The sequence below is a fragment of the Punica granatum genome, chromosome 2, assembly GCF_007655135.1.
Source record: "Punica granatum isolate Tunisia-2019 chromosome 2, ASM765513v2, whole genome shotgun sequence".
Taxonomy (NCBI): domain Eukaryota; kingdom Viridiplantae; phylum Streptophyta; class Magnoliopsida; order Myrtales; family Lythraceae; genus Punica; species Punica granatum.
The window spans coordinates 12,346,403-12,372,113 of record NC_045128.1 but is presented as its reverse complement, the minus strand read 5'-3'; the positions used below and the strand labels follow the sequence as shown (position 1 = coordinate 12,372,113).

The 25,711-nt window shown below is 37.8% G+C and overlaps 2 protein-coding genes and 1 pseudogene across 3 annotated transcripts; all 3 read left to right on the top strand.

The window, feature by feature from the left end:
- Positions 1-289: 289 nt before the first annotated feature.
- On the top strand, positions 290-5,034 carry LOC116193544 (probable LRR receptor-like serine/threonine-protein kinase At4g29180). 2 transcript variants are annotated; one of them, XM_031522290.1, is made up of 13 exons: positions 290-556; positions 969-1,808; positions 1,917-2,003; positions 2,247-2,385; positions 2,486-2,557; positions 2,641-2,712; positions 2,802-2,882; positions 3,007-3,152; positions 3,237-3,454; positions 3,616-3,742; positions 3,881-3,943; positions 4,038-4,227; positions 4,388-5,034. In XM_031522290.1, the coding sequence occupies exons 1-13, from the start codon at positions 454-456 to the stop codon at positions 4,818-4,820; spliced, it is 2,571 nt and encodes an 856-aa protein (XP_031378150.1). In that variant the 5' UTR covers positions 290-453; the 3' UTR covers positions 4,821-5,034. The 2 variants fall into 2 exon arrangements, with proteins under 2 accessions (XP_031378150.1, XP_031378149.1); XM_031522289.1 differs by having other exon boundaries at positions 969-2,003.
- A 428-nt stretch (positions 5,035-5,462) lies between these two features.
- On the top strand, positions 5,463-17,322 carry LOC116193660 (annotated as a pseudogene).
- A 1,943-nt stretch (positions 17,323-19,265) lies between these two features.
- On the top strand, positions 19,266-22,362 carry LOC116197157 (50S ribosomal protein L20-like). Its single transcript, XM_031527207.1, has 3 exons — positions 19,266-19,519; positions 20,920-21,156; positions 22,025-22,362. Exons 2-3 carry the CDS (start codon positions 20,971-20,973, stop codon positions 22,214-22,216), a joined length of 378 nt encoding a protein of 125 aa, XP_031383067.1. The 5' UTR covers positions 19,266-19,519; positions 20,920-20,970; the 3' UTR covers positions 22,217-22,362.
- Positions 22,363-25,711: the final 3,349 nt, after the last annotated feature.

The window sequence follows — 25,711 nt, the reverse complement described above, 5'->3', positions numbered from 1 at the left end:
TTTAAAGGGGAGGTTCAGGGGTCGAAACTCGACTTAAATACGAAAGCGCTTGCATTAGTAGACCCTTGTCCTCTACCTTATGAGAGCTGTTCTGGTCCACTGTGCGCTTTGGTGGGGTCTAGTCTCCAGAGGGGTTGCTACATTGGTCTCCTCCTCCCGGCCTTTTATTCGGCGAAAAAAAACACCAGCAGCAAATTGTGAATTGCCCAATTATAATTTTCTACGTACTATACACATTAAACAATTTGGGTTTAGCCTTTTCCTGTCTTGTATGTTTATGTTGGTTTGGTCAAAAAGATGTTTCCTTAATGTCTGCTCAGGACAGCCGATGAAGAATTAGGTGAGACCCATAGGTGTTGAAACAATGACTATCGTAAGGGATGAATTGATCAACTTCAAAAAAAATGCCATGAGAATGCGACCAGGCTGCAGTTATGCGGATAGTTGAGGAAGATGATGATGGCGGGGAAGAACAAGACGTTGTTTGGCTCGATTGAGCTCCTGCTTTTGCTGTGGATTGCTGCCACGGTCTCAGTTCATGGGCAGCTCCAAACAGGTCGGTGTTTATTCTGCCATACGAGTCGGCCTTGCTTCGATGCTTTCCCCTGAGAAAACAGTTTTCTTCCTTGAAGCCACTCTACGTTGTTGATTGGACTATGCTTATGTTCTTTTTCCATTGGATTGAATTTTCATCAGACCAGATACCGGGAAGCTTAGGAAATAATTTCCAGGAAAGCCAAATGCGCAAACCTAATGGAATTAAAATTGCCATGGCAGACTGTCTTCGAAATATCAATTAGTCGAATAACCTGACGATTGATGTCGTGATAGGAGCCGGGATATAGGGGATGCAAATTTGAGAAGAACTATAGGGAAACTACCAAATCCTACTGATCTTAATGCACAAAACATTTATGACGCCGTATAACTTTGATTGTTGTATTCTCTTTTGGACTTGATCTTTTCAGGTTTCATAAGCATCGATTGTGGTGGTCCTGTGAATTTCCGCTATGTGGACATTGATACGGGCATCAGTTACTCCACAGATGGAGATCACATCGACTCTGGAATAAACCGAAACATCTCTTCCAAGTACGCATACCCGAACAATCCTAATCTCCCACAGACGCTCTCAGATCTCCGGAGCTTCCCTCATGGGGACAAGAACTGTTACTCCCTGAGGCCTGCAGATGGTAATGCAAGCTTAAATTTGATCAGAGCCTCCTTTCTTTACGGGGATTACGATGGGCTCAACAATCCTCCTCAGTTCAATCTGTACCTAGATGCTAGTCTCTGGGCGACGATTAAGTTCAAGAACTCCTCCGATGTTGTCACCACAGAGATAGTCAGATTTGCAACGTCCAATGTCGTCTATGTTTGTCTCGTAAACACGGGCAATGGAGTCCCATTCATATCGGGCTTGGAGCTCAGGCCGCTAAACAGGTCGATCTATATCACTGAGAATAGAGAGTTTTCTTCATTGGTCCTATTTGAGAGGCTGAACATTGGGTCCAGTAACAGTAGCAGTCGATATCAAGATGATATTTATGATCGGATATGGCCTTCCTACATGACCCCTTCGTGGGATCAAGTCAACACTTCTATGGCGATCAACACGAATGAAAATGGTTATAAAGCGCCCTTTCAAGTAATACACTCAGCTGCTAGACCAAAAAATGGTACCGGGTCCTTGGAGTTACAGTGGACCTCCAGTGATGAAAATGATCAATTTTTCATTTTCCTGTACTTTGCGGAAGTTGAGGCACTTCAGAAGAACCAGTCAAGGAAGTTCAATGTCTCTTGGAATGGTTCGCAACTTTTTGGACCTTTCACTCCCCGATACCTTTATGCGACCACATTAGCTAACCCAAAAGCACTTGTGGGGAAAAATCATCGAATTTCCATTGATAAAACAGATGATTCTACCCTTCCACCGATCCTCAATGCAGTCGAGATATACAGAGCAATGATGGTGGAAGAATTTTTGACGAACAGTGCAGATGGTATGCATTCTTCTCTCTAGCAGTTTGCTGATCTAATTGTATTACAAAAACAAGTGTCTGATGACTTGAATATTCTACAAGTAGTCGTGTACTATGTTGAGCGAGCAAAATCCATGTAAGCATATGCTAATCAGAATCTCCACTGCTAATGCACATCAAGCATCATAAAGTATCATCTTCACATACATACGCATGAATGAATGATATATCATGAGCTCTTTTGCTTAATGATGCTACATACAGTCGATGCTATTTATAGTGTCAAATCGACATACCGGATAAACAAGAACTGGGGGGCTGATCCATGCGGTCCCCAAAATTACTCCTGGGAAGGTCTGACTTGCAACTACTCCTTCTCGGTACCTCCTCGAATAGTATCCCTGTGAGTAATTTCCATATTATTTAGCATCTCTTTTTCCGGTTCTTCACCCTATTACCTAAGTTGAGGATTCGAAAGAATTTACTTCTTTACCGTCTGTCAGGAACCTGAGCTCAAGTGGATTGAGCGGGACAATAACTTCTGCTTTTGCACAGCTCTCATCATTGGAATCCTTGTAAGTCCATTCGAAATTTCTCATTTAAAGAATGTTTTAATCCCTTTTTCAACTCTCACGAGGTATACTTTCATTCGCTCTAGGGACTTGTCGAACAACAGCTTAAGCGGACCGGTGCCACAGATTTTGAACAAGCTGAAATTTCTGAATTTTCTGTAAGTACTTAAGGGCCATATATACAGGCAATCGACGTGTCATAAGTTCTGAAAGATCCTGAAACTTTTTCTTTATTTTTTGTCCCCAGGAACTTGAAGGGCAACCAATTTTCAGGAACTGTCCCTGAAGATCTCATAAAAAGATCGAATGACGGATCACTCACACTGAGGTTTCCCATTTTAAATGGCGAAATGTTAATTTTTTTCCGAGTCTACATCGCTAGTGTCATTCGATATTTTTCTTCACTCATGATTCTATCACGTTCTTATTGGTTTGTTTTGCGTTCTTCTCAGTGTGGACAATCAGAACCTCTGCGGCTCCGATTCTTGCAAACGGAAGAAAAAAATTCTTATCCCGATAATTGTACCACTGTCGATAGCGCTGATATTAATTGTTGCTCTGCTAATCCTATTAAATTTGAGAAGAAAAAGAAAATTAGGTATCAGTGTCCTGAACGCCATACGTGGAAAGCATTTACTCATTTCGTTCCTAGTCTTGATGTTTCTGTTCTAAATTTTGACAGAAAATAATCCTTCAGACAAAGAAAGGAGATACATAGCATCCAAGAAGAGGCATTTCACTTATGCTGAAGTGGTGACCATCACGAACAACTTCCAGACGGTAATCGGGAAGGGAGGATTCGGGAACGTCTACCTTGGACAGATGAGAGATGGAACGAAAGTTGCAGTCAAGATGCTCTCTCCCTCGTCATCACAAGGTCCCAGAGAATTTGAAGCTGAGGTTCGTATTTCCCCATACTAATAGTGAAACTAGATCATCTATAACAGAACAATGTTGGAACAACAAAGAAACTGCGAAAGACAACATTTACATAGGAGCACGGGAAAAATAAATGCAGTTTGCTGATGATGGTTTAATGGACTCATCGATCTGCTTTGCAGGCAGAACTTCTATTGACAGTTCATCACAGGAATTTGGCCTCCTTCATTGGCTATTGCGATGACCTCATGAATATGGCACTTATATACGAATACCTGGCCAATGGAAATCTGAAGAATTTTCTATCAGGTAATCACAATCTAAAGCAGTAAATCACGACACACAGATCTTGTAGTAATCTGACTCTCCATGTTACTGATCAATGTTTTGCAAAACATGTTGAGTGAAATGGGGTGCGTAAAATAAATGAAGTGCTATGTTTCCCAGATAGAAGTTCGAGTGTGCTGACTTGGGAACTGAGACTCCGAATTGCAATAGATGCTGCACAAGGTAGTCCAGTTTAGTCAAGGCAAGGAGAATTTGTATGATACTCTACTAATTTCCCCTTATTATTCTCACTGAATTACGAGTATTTGTCGTGCAGGGCTTGAATATTTACACCACGGGTGCAAACCCCCAATAATACATAGAGATGTGAAAACAGCAAATATCCTTTTAAGTGAGAACATGGACGCCAAAATAGCTGATTTCGGTCTCTCTAAAGTCGTGCCCAGTGATGGCCACAGCCAAGTAATGACAGCAGTCATGGGCACCACCGGGTATCTCGATCCAGAGTATGTATCCACATCAAATGTCATTTCAAACATCTAGTAGCACTTCAAATGAAACCATTACCCATGCCTACTTCTTTTCTCCTTATTTTTCACACAACCAAACATGTTGAAGTTATTTGTGAGCATATGTCAATAAACTGTTTTCTGGCTTAATGCACAGGTACTACATTACGCAAAAGTTGAACGAGAAGAGTGACGTATACAGTTTTGGAGTGGTTCTCTTGGAGCTGATCACGGGACAGTCTGCAATCATTAAGGGCGAAGAACACATCCACATACTTGAGTACGTGAGCCCTTTCCTAGAACAAAGCGATATAAAAGGACTTATTGATCAGAGGCTTCATGGGGATTTCGACAATAGCTCCATCGGTAAAGCTCTAGATATAGCAATTGCTTGTACAGCATCAAGGTCCATAGAGAGACCGAAGATGAGCGATGTGTTGTTGGAGCTAAAGCATTGTTTAGAAGTGGAACTGTCAAGTGGGCGGGAAAGAAGTTCAGGACCAAGGGAGGAGATCTGCACCCGGGTTTCCATTTCACTTGAGATCTCTTCCACCGACTTTAGCTCCATGACAGGCCCATCACCGAGGTGATGAACAAACCAGATGTTGTCAGACAAGGACGGATAAGGGGGGCGCGGATGGGTGGTCGCCCCCATCGAATTTGGGAAAAATTGTAAAGCATTTAGATGTTATGTTCAGTTGATCTTTCTTTTTTCTTTTTTTTTTCTTTTTTTTCTACCTTCTCTTTATAATATCTTACTCGTACTTGGCTTCATAATTTTACCCTGTCTGTTATTTCTTTAAATTTTGACTCATTGCCTAAATTCTAAACTCGTGTCCTCGTATGTAAATGTGTATCTGCATAGAATATTATCGATTTTAAGTATGTTATAATAAGAATAAATCCTATTTAAAATAGCTAATTATTTTACCAGTCTTGTCGGAATAAATGTAATTAATTAAGGATAGAAAAGTTTACAATCTATTTATGTACGTGACTTTAGGTATCTGTATTTTGAATTAGATATGTAGATACATATAAATAAATATGTTTTGACATAAACTATTATTGATCTTAAATATGTTATAATAAGAGTAAATCCTATTTAAAATAGCTAATTACTTTACAAGTTTTGTCCGAATAAATGCAATTGACATGACATTGTAATATTAATGAGTAGATAAATATATATGTAAGGGTTAATTTCACTGGTAGTCTAAAAAGTTTCATGAATGTTTCAGGTTGGTCTAAAATTTTTTTGATAACTTATTGATATAAAAAGTTTCAAAACCGTTTCAATGTAGTGCATTCTGTCAATTGCACCCTGACGCCGTTAACATTTTGCTGACGTGGGGCATCCTATGTGTCACTTTTGTTACATGTAACCAATCATAGTGCGCCACGTCATTTAAGAAGACATAAAATCTGAAAAAATTTAATAAAAATACAAAAAATAATAAAAAACTACATAAAAATACTAAAAATATAGAAAAAAAATAATAAATTATTTTTAAAAGTTTTTAAAAATAATTTTAAATTTTAGATTAAAATTATTTTAAATTTATAATTAAAATCATTTTAAATTTATAATTTTAATTTTAATTTAAAATTATTTAAAATTTAAAATAATAAAAATTATTTAAAATTTAAAATAATAAAAATTATTTAAAATTAAATTAAAAGTTTAAAATTATTTTTAAAAGTTCTAAAAGTTTTTATTTTGTATTTTTTCTAAATTTTTACTTTTTTTGTATTTTTTTATTAATTTATTATTTTTATTGGATTTTTTCAGATTTTATATCTTCTTAAATGACGTAGCGCACTATGATTGGTTCCACGTAATAAAAGTGACACATAGAATGCGCCACGTCAGCAAAATGTTAACGGCGTTAGGGGCAATTGACGGAATGCACTATATTGAAACGATTTTGAAACTTTTAGTATTAACAAGTTACCAAAAAAATATTTTGAACCAACCTGAATATTCATGAAACATTTTAGATCACTGGTGCAATTAACCTTATATGTAAATATGATTATAGGTCTAAAATATTTTCCTTGAATTTCGCCCCCTTAGACTAAATTCCTGAATCTGTACCTGTTGTCCGACTATAATCAAATTCACCTGTATATTATGAAAATGCTTTTATGACATTAATGTATTTGTAATGTTGCAAACAAGCGTGTGCTTGGTCCTTTTATTTTCTTGTTCTCATCGATCAATTCTTTGAATGTAGACAAAGCCTTAAATGTATTTCTGGTAATATGTCCTGTTTACGCTTTTAGCTGAACTTTTTATTATGTTTCGATGCTTGTTACAATCATATAATCTGTCTTCTCATAAAGAACCGTCTGATTAGTATCTGAAACTGTTGATCAAGGGGGAGGAGATTCCATCCTTCCCGCACTAAAATGAAGTGGTAAGCTTGTGACAATCTATTTATTATGTAATTTAGACTCCTCTTACAGAATTCACGAGAGCTCTACATTCAATTGATGAGAGTTTCCATTCGTAATCTCAGTTTCTGAACGATCGATTATACACATTCCCATATATTAGTATATACTTATTTTTTTTTCAAATTTTCATTGAATTTTCACAATGTATTTATATATTAGATATTTTCGAATAGATTATTTATTTCAATTTTTTGTTGTTATGAAATTCGAAAATACAATAATATCAACATAAAATAAAAACCACAAAAAGTCTGCGCAACGCGCGGATTATATGACTAATTTATTTAATTTTGAGTCCCCAATATTGTGCAATAGGAGGTCTTGATTCTTGTAACAATATTTTACCAAATCAACCATTTCAGAGGTTTATGAGCCTCTCAAAAATGGACTCTTCATATTCTTGCATTTTGTTTTTAGACTCCAAAAGTAATTAAAAAGAAAAGAAAGTGAGAGAAGAATATAAGTTTGTTGGAGTTGTAGCGGTAGAGACATGGCTAATTGTGTTCATTGTTCTATGTTTGAAACTCCCCATTCAACTTTTCTCATTTTTATTGTTATTTTTCTTTTTTTGTATTTTATTTTTTTTGAATTTTTCCTTTTTTTTCCTTTTATGTTAGACTCAATTTTCTTCCCTCTTCATACTTTTTGTTATCGCCTTCTCTCTTTGAATTTACATTTTCACACATGCTCTCATTATAAAATTATCAAACTGAATATTATCAATTGATAAATTAGTGAACCTTAGACAATTTTCATAATAGAGGTATATAGAGTTATATTAAAGTGGGTAAATGTATGTTCTCTTATTAAAAAAATAATTTTATATTCTTTTCTTTTCAGCATAGTTTTTAATTTAAGTATTAATATAACTTTTTTTCTATATAACGTAGACTTGAATTTTATATATCTACATCAATAAATGACTCTATATACAATTTTGTTCATCATTTATTTACGGCAAAATTACTATGATAGAGTAAAATTGGTCTCAAGTTTTTTTAATGAGAGAACCATGTAATATTAAAAGTACTATTTTTTATTTTCTTATTCCAAAATGTTTTAGAAAATATTCATAATTGTTCTCCTACCTTGAACAATTATATACTCTTAATAATTGATTATTTATTCAATCCACACCAATTTAATCCTCACCACCTTATTATTGATACGTTCATTCTAAAATTTCCTCTAAAAATTGGTTCAATGATTTAAAAAAGAAAAAAAATCTTCGACTCTGTAACATATATATATATATATATATATATATATATTATAATTTGATAGCATTAAGCCAAGACTATCTTAAATATTTGACTTTCTTCAATTGTTAGTTACTTACATTTAGTATATGTTTCTAATGAAATGATTGTCACATAAAATATAATAATTAAATTAAATTTTCATGGAAAAGAATAATTTAGAATTTTTATTATATATATTTACATCCTTTACTAAACTCAGCGTATGGTAAAATAAAAGTCACATGATTTACAACCATATAAGATAACGATAAAGAGTAGGTATTACCCCAGTGAAGCAGGGCTCTTGCACTAGTTGATATATAGAGCCGCAATATTTTTCCCTAGAAAAATATATACGTAATTGATGATATGATTCAGTCATCGCCATTAGTTCGAACACGAGGCATGACCTTTGATTTTTGGACACCATTCACTATCTAATATCTTCTTTTCCACTAACCGAAAAATATCTTCTTTTCCTTTACAATCTGATGCAATTTCGGAAGTTACATGTGGACCCATTTTTTCACTTGGCTTTTCGACTAAGATCCATGGTTACAAAAATGAAATGCTCCAAACTGGATTAATCATGACCTGTTGGGCTTCTAAATATTATGGCACATATCTAAAAAAAATGAAATGATCTGATACTAGGAAGGACTGATACAAGTAATCTCATCTCCATTATTTTTGCATGCCCATAGATAGTTGCAATGATTTCTGAGATCCGTGATTAAATATAGTCCAGTGCCTCTCATTATCTGTTTTTCTGAATAAATCGGTGGATCGGCTCCTGCCCATGTACTTCTTTTGCATTTGTTTAGCACCCATACATAGACTTATGAGAGGAAAAATGCATGCTTGTTGATTTAGTGCTCTCTGGTGTGATTATAAGCAGCTGGTATTTATTTTGATGAGAGAAATTATCGGCAATTTGATTTGATAAGGTCTATGGATAAAAGTTATTGTTACACCTTAACCTCTTCCTAGACCAACAAGGATATTGTTGCGCAAATAATATCGGCCACCATTGCTGGTGACGTCGTCCTTGCAGCTGCATACTCCCATGAGCTGCCTCAATATGGGCTTGAGGTTGGTCTCACTAACTATGCTGCCGGTAATGCTACTTCTCTAATCTCTTCTTTCTATTCACATTCATGTGAATTACTGCCACATGCTTTTAAAGGAAATCTTGTTATGGTCCAGCATACTGCACTGGCCTTCTCTTGGCTCACCGTGTTCTGTAGATGATTGAGATGGATGCCGAATTTGAAGGCAATGTGGAGGTACACCCGCTGAATACTCCCATATTTTTGAAATTGACTTTTGCGTTCTCTATATAATTTAGGGAAAAGTACAAAAATCTCCTTTGTGATTTGAGTTTAAGACAAATTGAACCTGTGATTTTTTAAGGGACAAATAATACCTTGTGATTAACTTCGTGAGACATAATAGACTTCAAACATTTCTTTTTGCCATTATTATCCTCAAACTTTCAATTTTTTTTCAATTTGATCATAAAATTCTGGAAAAAAAGGGGGAAGGGGCCGACAAATTGGACCCTATGATTTTTTAAGGGACAAATAATACCTTGTGATTCACTTCGTGAGACATAATGGACTCACCGTTAATTTTTTTCGTCACTTTTAGTCCTCAAACATTTCTTTTTGCCATTATTATCCTCAAACTTTCAATTTTTTTTTCAATTTGATCATAAAATTCTGGGAAAAAAAGGGAGGGGGGGAGGCGCCGAGGCAATCGATCGGCGACCTCGACCCCACCACCGAGGTCGCATGCACCCACAGAGGATGCCGACGACCCCCGAATCAATCGGGATATCGAACTCGAGATTCCGATCGATTCGGAGGTTAGGGCCACCAATCGGAGACCCCGATCCCACCCTCGAGGTTTTTGGCATCTTCTGTGGGTGTCGGCAACCTTAGTAGTGGGGTCGTCGACCGGCGGCCCAAGTCCCTTCCCCTTTTTATCCAAATTTTAGGATCAAATTGCAAAAAAAAGTTGAAAGTTTGAGGGTAAGAATGACAAAAAGAAAATTTTGAGGATTAAAAGTGATGAAAAATTAACGGTGAGTTCTATTATATCTCACGAAGTGAACCACATGTATTATTTGTCCCTAAAAAATCATATGGTCCAATTTGTCTTAAGCTCAACCCACAATGGGAGGTTTTACACTTTTCCCTATAATTTATCTAGTTGTGCTTGTTAGGCAACTGGGGAGGATTACTCAGTTGAACCTGCAGGGGAAAGATGGCCATTCCGAGCCCTTCTTGATGTTGGGCTTATTAGAACCACAACTGGCAACCGTGTCTTTGGCGCACTCAAGGTATTGTGAACTTCGTGAATCTGTTCCCTTTCTCATGCCCATTTTATGATGCTATGCTATGCTTGGTTTCTCAACAAATGATTTTTGGAAGGATGTTTAAATATCATATACAGAAAGCGCTGAACTGGCTTTTCTCATCTATCAGGGAGCATTGGATGGTGGTCTGGATATTCCCCACAGTGACAAGAGGTTTGCTGGGTTCTCAAAGGAGAGCAAACAACTTGATGTTGATGTTCACCGCAAGTATATCTATGGTGGGCACGTTGCTGCATACATGAGCGCGAGCCATCTTCTTTGTCTGCGATTCCCTCGCTTTATTTATGTGCCGTAGCAGGATATTATGTATTGCTTGGAATTCCTTGCCATATTAAATCTATTGGCGTGTGCCTCTATTTGATCTGTAGACCTTGACGGAAGATGGGCCCGAGAAGTATCTGTTGGAAATTATGGCTAATGGGTGAATGAGGAAATTGCTCACGAGCTAATGACTCTTGATTTTCTTGACGGTTACAAGAAATGAATGGATTGCATTCATGAATAATCAAATGTCATTAACATGTATATTGAATATATGTGAATTATTCCCCATAAATGGAGAATAGGAAGAGTCATATAACGGATGGAACCCATAGTCTATAAAAGGGGCACACGGCAAAAAGGAAAGGAAACAAGAGAAAAAGCCTCCTGCCTTCCATTGCTTCCTGTAGCCGATTGAAAAACAAGAAGAGAATTCGACCTCAAAAGTGTTCACGCTTCTCTTCGAGTTCGCTGAAGCGTTGCTGTTTGTGCTGCTGCTTCGCTTGTTGCCGTTTTATCCTGGGAAACGATTGTCCACGTAACCTCGAGCACCCAGGAGGGGACAATTCTGTTTCAAGGGGTTTGTGTCTAACACAGGACTCGGCTCTCTCTCGTATCTTTCGGTTTCGCCTTTGTTTCGGTTTGAATTTCCAAGTTCCTATACTAATGAAATTAAGTTAATTTGATAGTATTCTATTTGTCCGAATAGCTATTTGAATTATCGTTCAATTTTGTGACTTATTAAGGCTAATTAAGTTTTTATTACAATCTTGAAACAGAATTTGTTATTTGAACGATTCGAATGGCGTCGGGGAACGATGGAGATACGACCAACGGAAGCCAGACTACTGGCTCCGGCCCTGCTCCTATCTTGCCTAACCATTTGGTTAGCCAAAACGTGGTTGCTCCCTCGATGGTCCCTGTGAACCATGTCGAGAAGCCCGAGAAGTTCAATGGGTTGAACTTCAAGAGGTGGCAGCAAAAGATGTTATTCTACCTCACAACTCTGAACCTTGCAAGATTTTTGACTGAAAATGCTCCAACCCTATCTGTGGGGGAGTCAGATGTGCAGGCTCTCAGTGCGGTTGACGCTTGGAAGCACTCCGACTATCTCTGCCGGAATTATATCATGAATAGTCTTCATGATTCCCTGTATAGTGTCTATCAGGGTTTAAGACGGCAAAGGAACTATGGGAATCCTTGGACCGTAAATATAAATCAGAGGATGCCGGTGCGAAGAAATTTCTCGTCGGACGATTCCTCGATTTTAAAATGGTGGATTCAAGGACTGTAATGAGTCAAGTGCAGGAATTGCAAGTGCTCTTACATGAGATTCAGGCTGAGGGAATGGCTCTAAGTGAATCCTTCCAAGTGGCTGTTGTCATTGAGAAACTGCCTTCTGGTTGGAAGGATTTCAAGAATTATCTGAAGCATAAGCGAAAGGAGATGACAATGGAAGATCTTGTTGTCAAGCTTCGAATTGAAGAAGACAATAAAAACTCCGGAAAGGATCTCATCCTCCCTGCTGCTAAGGTAAATGTCATGGAGCAAGGGCAAAGCTCTAAGAACAAAAAAGGCAAGAAGAAGCTGGGTACGAATGGAGGAGTCTTCAAGCCCAAGTTTCAGGGGAAATGCTTCAACTGTGACAAGAAAGGTCACAGATCTGCTGACTGCAGGCTCCCAAAAAGGAAAAAGGATCATGAAGCAAACGTGGTCAATGAAATGGCTCGAGATGTGGCAGACATCAACCTATCTGCTGTGGTTTCAGAGGTGAACCTCATTGGGTCCAACCCAAAGGAATGGTGGCTTGATACCGGTGCCACCAGACATGTGTGCTCCAATAGAGACCTGTTCTCTATGCTCGAACCGGTCACTGGGGAAAGGATCTATATGGGAAACTCTGCCCATTCTGCTGTTGAAGGTCAAGGAAAGGTAGTCTTAAAGATGACTTCAGGAAAGGAGTTGACTCTGAACAATGTATTGTACGTACCTGAGATTCGGAAGAATTTAGTCTCCGGGTCATTGCTGAACAAACATGGGTTCAGGATGGTTTTTGAGTCGGACAAAGTTATTCTGTCCAAGTCTGGAATGTACGTGGGAAAGGGATATGTATGTGACGGGCTTTTTAAGCTCAATGTAATGACCATAATCAATAAGAATTCTGGTTCTTCTGCGTATTTGATTGAGTCTCCTGATTTGTGGCATGGAAGACTAGGTCATGTTAATTATAATACTTTGCGTAGATTAATTAACTTGAATCACATACCTACATTCCAAATTGATTCACGGTACAAATGTGAAATTTGTGTTGAGGCAAAATTGACAAGATCACCCTTTCAAACGATTGAAAGGAACACCGAGCCACTAGATCTAATTCATAGTGATGTATGCGATTTAAAGTTCGCAACAACAAGAGGTGGTAATAATTATTTTATTACCTTTATCGATGATAGTACAAAATACTGTTATGTATATTTGTTAAAAGCAAAGATGAGGCCATAGAGAAATTTGTTCTCTATAAAAATGAAGTTGAGAATCAACTCAACAAGAAAATCAAGAGATTGAGGAGTGACAGAGGAGGCGAATATGTAACGCCTTTCGGGGAATTCTGTGCACAATAAGAAATTATACACGAAGTGACTGCACCCTATTCACCTCAATCGAATGGTGTTGCTGAACGCAAAAATCGCACATTGAAAGACATGATGAATGCGATGATATTAAGTTCAGGATTACCTCAAAATATGTGGGGTGAAGCAATATTGTCAAGCAATTACCTATTAAATAAGGTGCCTCGAAAGAAAAGGGAAAAGACACCTTATGAATTATTCAGAGGTAGGAGATCATCCTACGACCACTTGCGAGTGTGGGGGTGTTTGGCAAAAGTAGTCGTTCCGGCACCAAAGAAAGTAAAGATCGGTCCTAAGATGGTGGACTGCATCTTTATTGGCTATGCACATAACAGTAGTGCTTATCGATTTCTTGTGCATGAATCTAAGATTCCCGATATACACAAGAACACGATAATGGAATCAAGGAATGCATCGTTCTTTGAAGATGTATTTCCATGTAAATTGAATGAGGTATCGAGTTCATCGAAACGAACCTCGTGCACTATGAATGATGGACTTCATGACGTAGATCATGAAAGGCAGGGTTCGGATGAAGAGATTGAACCTAGACGCAGCAAAAGAGCTAGAATTGAAAAATCATTCGGGAATGATTTTCTGACATATTTGTTAGAAAATGAACCACAAAGCTATGCTGAAGCAGTAAATTCCTCTGAGGGACCTCTTTGGAAGGAGGCAATCAAAAGTGAAATTGATTCGATTCTGCGAAATCACACTTGGGAATTAGTGGATCTCCCCACTAGTTGTAAACCCTTAGGATCCAAATGGATCTTTAAAAGGAAAATGAAAGCAGATGGATCCATTGATAAGTACAAGGCCAGGTTTGTAATTAAGGGATACAAGCAAAAGGAAGGCTTGGACTATTTTGATACTTATTCTCCTGTGACAAGAATAAATTCCATTAGGATGATACTTGCAGTTGCGGCATTGCGTAATTTGGAAGTTCATCAAATGGATGTGAAAACAGCTTTCCTAAATGGAGATTTAGATGAAGAAATCTATATGGAACAACCCGAGGGGTTCGTGGCTCCAGGAAAAGAAAGGAAAGTCTGTAAATTGGTCAAATCATTGTATGGGTTAAAACAAGCGCCAAAACAGTGGCACGAAAAATTCGATAATGCAATGATTTCCAAAGGATTTAAAATCAATGAGTGTGATAAATGTGTATACATTAAAGAAACAGAAAATGGTTACGTCATTTTATGTCTCTACGTGGATGACATACTCATTGTTGGTAGTGATGACAGAATGATCAAATCTACGAAGAATATGTTGAATTCAAGATTTGATATGAAAGATATGGGACTCGCTGATGTGATTTTAGGAATTAAAATCATGAGAACATCAGATGGACTAATTTTGAGTCAGTCACACTACATAGATAAAATTCTGGAAAAATTTACCAAAAATGATTCTGGAATTTCAAAGACTCCAATAGACAATAATATTCATCTATCAAAGAATAGAAAAGAGAGTATTTCTCAGTTAGAATACTCGCGGGTCATTGGAAGTCTGATGTATCTGATGAGTTGTACTAGGCCTGATATTGCATACTCGGTTAGTAGACTCAGTAGATATACGAGTAATCCGAGTGGAGACCATTGGAAGGCAATTGTCAGGGTTCTCAAATACCTTAGATACACTCGAGATTACGGGCTGCACTATACCAGATATCCAGCTGTCCTAGAGGGATACAGTGATACGAATTGGATATCTGATATAACGGATTCAAAATCCACTAGTGGATATGTGTTCACACTAGCAGGTGCAGCAGTTTCATGGAAGTCCTCGAAACAAACTGTTATCGCTAGGTCCACAATGGAATCTGAGTTTATTGCTCTGGATAAATGTGGAGAAGAAGCTGAATGGCTACGCCATTTTCTAGAGGACATTCCTCAATGGGAAAAACCTGTGCCACCAATTTGTATCCACTGTGACAGTCAAACGGCAATTGGAAGGGCACAAAGTAATATGTATAATGGTAAGTCTAGACATATACGTCGTAGACACAACACCATTAGACAACTGATCTCAACTGGAATTATCTCTATTGACTACGTGCGGTCAAAGGATAATATAGCGGATCCGCTAACCAAAGGGTTAAGTAAAAAACAGTTTGAGAAGTTGTCAAAGGGAATGGGTCTAAAGTCCATTAGAGGAAAGGTTTTATAGCGGACACCCAACCTAGCTGACTGGAGATCCCAAGATCTAGGTTCAATGGGACAACCAAGTTATAGAACCGAATTAAATCACTGTGAGGGAGAAAATCCCTGGACCATTCCTTGATGAAACAGTGATAAACGGATAAGGCTAGCAATCTAAATTGCTTTAATGATATGTGAAATCACCTATGTGAGAGAAAAGTGGGGCCGCTTTAGAGGAGAATTTTTATGGACTTAATTCTTCAGAAACTCTCGCAGAACCAGAACGGTGTTCCATGGCAAAAAAGGACACAACTATGAGAACTGAAGAAAGTCAGTTGAATCTTGTGTGAGGTGTGTAATATCTTTACACAAAACAGCAGAACAATTCAAGGACATCGTGTCTATTGGACTGCTAGTAAAGTACATGCATTTTCACAAGGGAAGGTTCAAGGGTGGTGACACCTACCTATCCTATACAGGTTCAACTGGTGAACACTATTTACGAGTCGAAACAAAACAATTTCCATTCATGTGGGGGATTGTTGGAAATTATGGCTAATGGGTGAATGAGGAAATTGCTCACGAGCTAATGACTCTTGATTTTCTTGACGGTTACAAGAAATGAATGGATTGCATTCATGAATAATCAAATGTCATTAACATGTATATTGAATATATGTGAATTATTCCCCATAAATGGAGAATAGGAAGAGTCATATAACGGATGGAACCCATAGTCTATAAAAGGGGCACACGGCAAAAAGGAAAGGAAACAAGAGAAAAAGCCTCCTGCCTTCCATTGCTTCCTGTAGCCGATTGAAAAACAAGAAGAGAATTCGACCTCAAAAGTGTTCACGCTTCTCTTCGAGTTCGCTGAAGCGTTGCTGTTTGTGCTGCTGCTTCGCTTGTTGCCGTTTTATCCTGGGAAACGATTGTCCACGTAACCTCGAGCACCCAGGAGGGGACAATTCTGTTTCAAGGGGTTTGTGTCTAACACAGGACTCGGCTCTCTCTCGTATCTTTCGGTTTCGCCTTTGTTTCGGTTTGAATTTCCAAGTTCCTATACTAATGAAATTAAGTTAATTTGATAGTATTCTATTTGTCCGAATAGCTATTTGAATTATCGTTCAATTTTGTGACTTATTAAGGCTAATTAAGTTTTTATTACAGTATCAATCTCACTTCAGTGAATATATCAAGAGGGGACTTGAGGCAGATAACATTGAGGCTATGTACAAGAAAGTTCATCCTGCCATTCATGCTGATCCGTCCTTGAAGAAATCTGAGAAGAAACAACCTAAGGAGCACAAGAGGTAAGGCTGAATGGCTATTTTGGTTGGATACTGTCTGATTATATTGTGTGGTTATTCATAGCCATATCTTATTTTCTCTACTCTCTAATATAGCTCATTATTTTATATGCTCGTGCGTTCCATCTTATCATTTAGTTATCGTCATTGTCATTGTTGCTGGCTCGATGATCGTCTTTTTACCATATTAGGCACCATAATTTTAGTTACATGCACGACTATTGTCCTAGAGAATGATGAAATGATCCGTTTTGTCGGTGGCTGCTAGAGCTTAGCACAATGAGAACCTTGACAAGAAGGTTCTTTTTTAATATAATCGACCTTTCTTTTTGAGAAACTACCCATTTTGCTGTTCACACGGATGACTTTGTGCTCTTCTGGATTTGTTTCTGCAGAGGATAGATTCTTCTTTTCCTTTCCTTTTGCCCCATCTGCTGTCGAGAATTATGGATGGGTACTGAATCAATTTAACCCCTCGCCTTCAACATATACAACTTGAAGAAGCTAACATACGAGGAGAGGAAGGCTCGTTTGATCGAGCGACTCAATGCCATCAACTCAGCTGCTGGAGCAGATGACGATGAAGATTATGAGTAGACGATTTTTATAACGGAATCTGAGCTAAAGATTATTCATCACCTTTGAGCTTCTGAGAACATGGATCAGCGTTTCCGAGTTTTCTTTTTCCATAAATGTTAATTTACAACCGAGTTTTTGTTTAATGCTAGGTGCCAAAACTTCATGTTGTGACATTTTGAGAATATTCTTGTTAGTGATCTGTTCAGGATCTTAGCTTTTTGCATGGACATCAAATTTCAATTTTCCTTAAATTATTATTGTAGGAGCAATCAAATTTATTCATCCACTCAATTTTAACCATTCCCAGTAGAAGATACAGTGACATCCTTCGTATAGAGGTTAATGCTGCATTTGGTTTCAAAGTAGGATTTTAAAATTAGATTTTGATTTTAAAAAAGTGTGGTATAAATGGAGCCCAACCTTTAACTTTGTATGAGTTATTTTGTTTTGTTGTGAAAAAAGAGTTGTATAAATGAGACTCACCCTTTGACTTTATATAAGTTATTTTATTTTATTGTAGATAAAATTAAGTTAAAGTAGGATTTTAATCCTAATATGAAATCAAACAGCTGATAAGCATTTCATTCAAGACCAATGTGCATAGAAATGCCTTGAAATGAGTCGACTCCAATATACAGGGAGGAGTGAGAATGGGGTTAGCAATGAAAATCATGCATGGTGAGTGTAGACTCTTGGCACACATTGAATGCGGACCGCTTGCCCTTGTGCTAGTCACGAGAATAAGACCTTGACCTTAAGAATGATGTTGCTGCCATCTATAAGTTTGGTCGCTATTCTTGGAGGTAAAAATTTGGCTTAAATACTCGGTTGCTATAGATGTTTGTGTCGGTTATACTTAGCAATGTACGGAACGAGCTGTAACTACTTTAGAGTATATTAATTTAACGTGTGTATGTTTGATATAGGATATAAAATGAATCATAATTGGTGAAGTATTTTATGGAGCAGTGATATCACGTTATTGCTAACACATGATATAACTCGTAAATTATAAAAAAAAAAAAGAAGAAGGGAAAATCACGTGGTTAAGGGTCGTTAGATGCCTGCATTCCTGTGGGCATTCCATAAGATACATTAGGTCATTCATATTGGTTTCATCTAAAGCCAATATCAGTGAGTAAATCACTAAGCAAAAAATATGTCAAATTGAATGTTAATGAGCACATACCTGCTTGGGCTGAACTTGTACTGAGGCAGGCCAAAAGAATGATATTGGATCCCCCTGTGTTTCTCCCTCTTGGGGCCAATACCCGCTTAAAACCGACCTGATTTTCGGGCGGGTACCTGGAAGAAGAAATGAACCCAAAATCCCGACATACATGTCATATAAATTCCAGAGAAAATGCTCATTTTGAGCTGGTAATTCGTCTCAACATGTGTATATCCATGAAGAATTATCGATGGCGTCGACCAACAGGTTTACGGATGAGTGGCATTTGATAAACCAACCTCGGCTTGGCTGTCTTTGTTGCTGGTGACTCTGGAGGAGACTGAGAGGGCTTGGTCCAAATGCACGGGACCGCCTTCACTCGGAGAACACTCTTGCTTGCTATCATCAACAGGCAGACGAACTTCGTCATTGTTCCACCGAACATGATATTGGAGGGTCATCGTCCTGTTCGAGAATCGAAGCAAGTTAGTTCATGGCGAGAAGATGACAATACATGGTAGAGCACCACTACCACGACGATAAATCACGGATTTGGTTCATCTGCAATCATGGTTCTTAGAATCATGATTCGAATCGTAAAATCGTACGATTCTACGATTCAAGGGAGGTCATGCAATTTCGATACAATGGGCCGAATCGAAAACTGTAGAATCGCATCTGAATCGGGCCGTGAATCGCGGAATCGCGGAATCGGGTCGATTCTACGATTCCGGATTCAGCCCAGACTAGGGCGAAGGGCAGGCCTGATTCGGGCCCTTGGGCGAAGGCGAGGCCAGAGTGGGCCGAAGCCCAGCCCATTGGCCTTGAGCCCGACAACCTTTTTTTTTTTCCCTCTCTTCTCCCCTCCTTTCCCTTTCTTCTCCAGTGCTCCTACTTTCTCCCGAGTCCTGACAGTCCAGACATTTCTATGCCCTAATCCACCGGACCTCCGACTCTCCACCAAGCTTCAACAATTTCTTCAAATTCTTCGTGCCGGGTTCTCTTGTTCGGTTGTTCCGACTTCCAACTCCGACGAGCTTGAAGCTCCGGCTGCTCCGCAGATCCCAATTCCATCACCCATTTGTGACATCAGTCGAACGTTGCAATTTACTGGTATTCTATATCTTTCTCCCTTCCTCTCTCTTCTTCTCCTTTCTGCTCTGTTCTCTGTGCTGCTTAAATCGCTGGCTTAATTGCCTATTTGATCAATTTTTACTCTAAAAACCGCACTGCTGCCGCTGCCGTTCGGGCACGCCTCCTACGCTTACCACTCACCTACGCTCTTGTAGCATGCCCCGTTCGGGCAATACGACTTTCGTAATACGCGAAGCAGCGCTGAGATACGGCTTCAATACGACTTTCCTATTTTTTGATCTTCCATTTACAGCACCCAACGTGTTTGTTGAAATGCCTAACTTATGTTCAGGAGTTTTCTTTTGTTTCTGAACTTTGGTTTGCAATACGAGGAAAGTAAAATATTATTCCGCATTGAATGATTACATCAATGGTCTCTCTGAATATTTGCTAATTAGAACAACCACTTCCGTTCGTCCATTTTATACAGCAAGGAATGCATTCATTTTTAATGACCATTATTATTACTAAAAGAATTAATTAAATCAAATTAATGGCCTACACTTCTAACGGTAAGTAATTAAATTAAATCATGTTTCAATGAGTTAAATTCAAGAATTCAATTTGACCATTAAATTGAATAACGGTAATTCGAATTAAACACAAATAATTAGGGGCATTCTATGTTATAACTTAATGTTGTTAACTGTTTATTTTGAGAGTTTGAATTATGATTTGGACTTTGAATTTCGATAATTTGTAATGATATTTTGTGTTTTTATGATTTTTTGTTGGTTTGTTGATTTTTGATCCTTTTTTAAATATAAGGAATCAAGGATTGATTTTTTTTTCTCATGAAAGTATAATACATATATACATATATACATATATATATATATATACTTTTTTTAATTATAGGTAGAATCTTACGATTCACATACGATTCTACGATTCACGATTCTATCACCCTCGACCGATTCTAGGTAGAATCGCGATTCTGAAAACCTTGTCTGCAATTCAGATATGGCACAACTGGTGAAGTTCATGAAATTTATTGCGTACAACATCTATATGGTTAGACATTGGGCCGCCCATACACTGTTTATTGGGCCGGGCTGAATTCCTCTCATCATTGAGGCTTTAACTGCCTCCCCCGCATCTCTCTCTCTCTCTCTGTCTCTCTCCAGTCCTCTCTCACAGTCTCGACGGTCTCTGAACGGAAACGGGACCTGTTGGTTACGCCTCCGCGGCCGCTCTGTCGTTGTTGCCTGGCTGAACTGTGAGTCTGTGACAAGTGAGAATTTTGATTTTCAGGGTTTTGTAGTTTGTACATTCTTAATTTCTGTAGATTCTTAATTTCTGGGCTAATTAGGGGAGAAGGTTGATGGATTTGCGAGGTTTCTTGCCTGATTGCAAGCTAAATGTTGTTCTTCTGCAAGGCGTAAAAGGATTGGTTCGCAGAAGAAGAGAAGGAAAACAGGAGGAAGAAGATGAACAAGAAAAAGGTGTTCAACTTGGCCAAGGGTTTCCGAGGCAGGGCGAAGAACTGCATTAGAATCGCGAGGGAGAGGGTCGAGAAGGCCCTGCAGTACTCCTACAGAGACCGCCGCAACAAGAAGCGTGATATGAGGTCTCTCTGGATCCAGCGCATCAATGCCGGCACTCGCCTCCACTCAGTACGTACCGTTCGTCTTTTCTTTGTTACATATATATCGAAAGACTGCTTGTTCTAAATGTTCAATGATTTTTGCCCTGCTTGTGTCTCATATATTTGGTTTCGTTTATTGGCGTGAAGCTCTTATTCTGAATATGAGCTAAATGGAACTTTGGATAATTACCGTTGTCGATATCCTGTTATTTACTCTCGTCGGGATGAGTAAGCTTAATCCCTTTATCTCCCAAGGGTAGAGATGAGTATTGTGGTGTGGTTGGTGAGTGCCCGTAAGGCATGGAAAGTAGTTCATTATGCTCGTCCCGACTTGGCTTTTCTGCTTTCTGAGCATTCTCTTCATGCCATGTTTGACTCGTATGTCAAAAGAAATAGGTTTTTCATGAGTAACATCAACTGCTATAGAAGGTTTTTCATGATCGCTGAGATGAGAACTAAAATGCAAAAGCAGTATCTTCTACTTTGATGGGAGTAAAAACATTTTCGATTAATAACTTTCATCACGTGTCTGCTGTGTAAGCCAAAGTTCTATTGGAGGATAGGAAATAGCGGTTGTAAAGGATTCAAGAAACTTTAGTTCTTTGAGATTTCAAACTAGCCATGCAAGTCATCTTAGCATTTCATATATATATGTTTGTATATGTCATGGTTAAGCACAGATGTTATACTGGAGCTTTAACATGAACTATTTGTTGGATATTTAGGTGGTTTTTATACGATAACTGTTGGCTTGTGCTCGAGCACCAATTGTTTTCTTGAAAATGGTTATTTACCTCATCAACATATTAATTTTTTTCCAAAACAACACGGGCATTTGCAATGGATGAACTTTTGCATATAATCTCAGTCTTACGGCCATTTGTACTGATTTTCAGGTCAATTACGGTAACTTCATGCACGGGTTGATGAAGGAGAACATCCAGCTGAACAGGAAAGTTCTGTCAGAATTGTCCATGCATGAGCCACTTAGCTTCAAGGCCCTAGTGGACATCTCTCGTAATGCCTTCCCTGGGAACAAGAATGTGGTTCATCCTCCCAGGAAGGTAAGCATTCCAGTCAGTGTCTAGTATGCTGGTTGCTTTGTCTCTCTTGTTTCTCTTTTTGGGCTCGACATTGGAACCATTGTTTTGTGGTTCCTTCAAAGTTTCTACTGGTTTAGAAAGAATTTACAGCCTGAACTTTGGAATCTCAATCATCTTTTGCTTGCATATTCTCTCAATATTCTGCATTCTATGTTCTCGGAGCTTCTCATTCCCTTGTGATATGGGGAAGATATGAATAGATGAGGGCAATGTCGGAAGAGGTTTGATTTCTGACTATTACGAGCTCAGTGAGACATTGTTTTGATGTTGAATACAAGGCTTGGCTGGTTTTGCGAGCCAAGGGAGACATCATATTGATTAACAGAACGGGTTCATGATGAACTCTTGTTGGATTAACATGGGTCAGTCCTAGAATCCTGTCAATTTGCCTTTAGCATAGGTCTCGTACTCCCAGATAAGGTTCCATTTGAGAGCTCATGGAACAAACAAAATTACAGGGAAGTTTACTTATATGTTACTCCAAGGCATCAGCCTATACTATACATCTTATCTGTGATTTTAGAAACCATTCCAGTTCTTGGCATGAGCTCAAATAAGATCATTGACCTGTCACCGAACACCAGTTTAACAATGAAAGATGAAGCGCCAATGTTGGCTCATGAAGAAATATGAAGAGGATTCTAAATTCTTTTGTCCCCCGCTTGCTTGTGAAGTGTAATATACAGGGTTAATGATCAAAAAGAAAAAAAAATTAAACATTTTATCCATCTAACACGAACTTTTTTTATTAACTTAAAAATGCATAAACTATTGATTTGATAAAATTTCTAGTACGACATCGACTTTTCCGTTAATTTAAATGGAAATGTGGATTAAACAAGCAACACCAATCGGGGGCGGTGGCCGGCAGCGAGGCCTTCATTGTCGACCATTGCTAATCTCACATATTTTTTTAAAAATAATTTTATTATTAAAGAAAATAAGGTGGGTCCAATTCGACCTATACGTCAGTAATTTCTAAATTAATGGAAAAGTTAACATCGTGCTAAAATTATTATCAAATCGATAGTTTGTGCATTTTTAGGTTAACGAAAAAGTTTAGTTAGAATTGACAAAACGTGGAAGGTTTGTGATTTTTTTTTGTTATTGATCCTAATTTATATGATGAGTTACCCATTCTGCATTGGCAAATTTTATAATGGAAAGTCAAATTATATTTTATACTGGAGCGTTAGTTTTTTCAAGTTCTTTTAATAATAAGAATAACATTTTGGATCATAGATTTTTTTAATAGCGTCACAAGTCCATCCGGCCACATGTAAAGTATAATAAAATTATGGGATAATTACACTGATGGTCCAAAAAGTTTAACTAATGTATCAAGTTGGTCCAAAAATTTTTTTTTGCTACTTGATGGTACAAAATGTTTCAAAAGTGTAACATGATAGTACAAATCGTTATCTCACCATTGACACCGTTAAGTGAAGCTGACGTGGCCGAAACGTGGTCGACACGTGACTCTGATATGTGTTTAGGAGTTGGTGGAACGTTACATAATGGTTCAAACTCTTTTGAAGTTGTCACTTAATAATCCAAAATGTTTTATACATGTAACATAATGGTATAAAATATTTCTTTAATTAACTTAAAGGTTCATCCCATGTCAATGGCGAGATGACGACGTCAATGGCGAGATAACGGTTTGTACTATCATGTTGCAACTTTAAAATATTTTGTACCATCAAGTAGCAAAAAAAACTTTTTGGACCAACTTGATACATTAGTGAAACTTTTTGAACTACCAGTGTAATTACCCCTAAAATTATAGGGTCGCTTACGTATCGATGGTGAGTTATTGACGTGTCCATAAATTAAAATCTGTTTACATGTCAATAACGTGTCAATAATGTGTCCGACTTATATTAGACTGATTTTCTTTAGAATTCGATTTTTATGGTCTGGTTCGTTGACGTGGCGGTGATAGGTGACGTGGTATAGTGGAAAGATTCAGAAACAGCGGTATGGTATTGTAGACGAAAATTTTGAAAGGAAATTATGAATGAGTAGAAATAGATATAAATAATTTACGAATATATTAAAAGTTAGTGGGATCTAATGGTTGAAATTAATATTTCAATGGAACACAAGTTGAGATCATAAAAAGCGGTGATACGATAAAGAAGGGAAGAATTGTATCATTCGTACAAAAAGTTTAAAAAACATATCTATTGAGTGCCTTCAATGCTGCATTGACGCTGTTAGTTATTACTTACGTGGTAGATGACGTGTCTCACCGCTTTCGACATGACGTAAGTAATATATTAAAAAGTTCATTTTCTAAATTTTCAATTAAAATAAATAAAATAAAAATTTAATGTTTTTAGAAAACACACCCTCTCCACTCTCTCTTTGCTCTCTCGTCTCTCTCTTTGCTCTCTTTCTCTGTCTCTAGTCTCTCTCTCACTGTTGCCCTCCTTCATAAGACTCCATCGAGATAGGCCGCAAGGCCAACGTAATGAGAGCAATGAACATCAAAAGAGCAAACCATTACCTATTAAGCTCGAAAATTTAAACATGACACTAAAATAAAACACAAATGAAGAAAAAGGGAGATATGTACAAACAAAAGACGAACTTTACCGATACAATCTTCCACGAAGTTCTCTGGCTTTGTGGAGCAAAGTGGGAACGCAGTTCTTAGACTTCTCTCTCCTTTATGGCTCTACCGGACACTCTGCACAAACGATAGTTGTTTTTCGGGAAAATTTTACTGTTCATGCAAAAAGTTTAGAAAGTGGCCAAATACGTACAATTTTTTTACCATAAGTACAAAAAGTTTGGAAAATGTATCACAGGTGCATTCCGTCCAATTTCCATTGACGCTGTCAGCTTCTGTCTACGTGGCAGATCACAAATCACTTGCCATTCAACGTGCCACAAAAAATATAATAAAATAATTATTTTCTAAAACTTTAATTATAATGAATCAAATAAAATCCAATTTTTAAAAAAACTCTCATTCGTTTCTCTTCCTTCTCTCTTCCTGTTGCTCTCTTCTCTCTCTCCCCTCTCTCTTAGGGCTCTTTCTTACGTCTCGACCTCTCTTCTCTTCCTCTCTTGTCTCTGTCTCTCTCCTCTCTTAGCTCTCTCTCTCTCTACGCACTGCATTCTTCTCTCTCTCTCTGGGCAACTCAGTGCCATGGGGGACATCCGCTACTGTTCATATTCTTTAAACAAAGACGATGAACATTGTTGTCTTTTTTTATTTAATATATTATTTGAATATATTAGAAAAATCATTTGAACAAAAAAAAATCAATTAGGTCCTTATTCAACATCAATTTAATAAAATATTAAATATTAGGGGAAAATGGTCTTCTTATTTAACATCAACATCATTCGAACAGTTTCTTTTTTTTTTAATTCTTTTTTTGGGTTAGTTTTTTTTAACAAGATGGAAGAAGATTTAGAAATAGGAGAGAGAAGAGGGAGAGAGATGGGAAAGATGGAGAGAGAGAG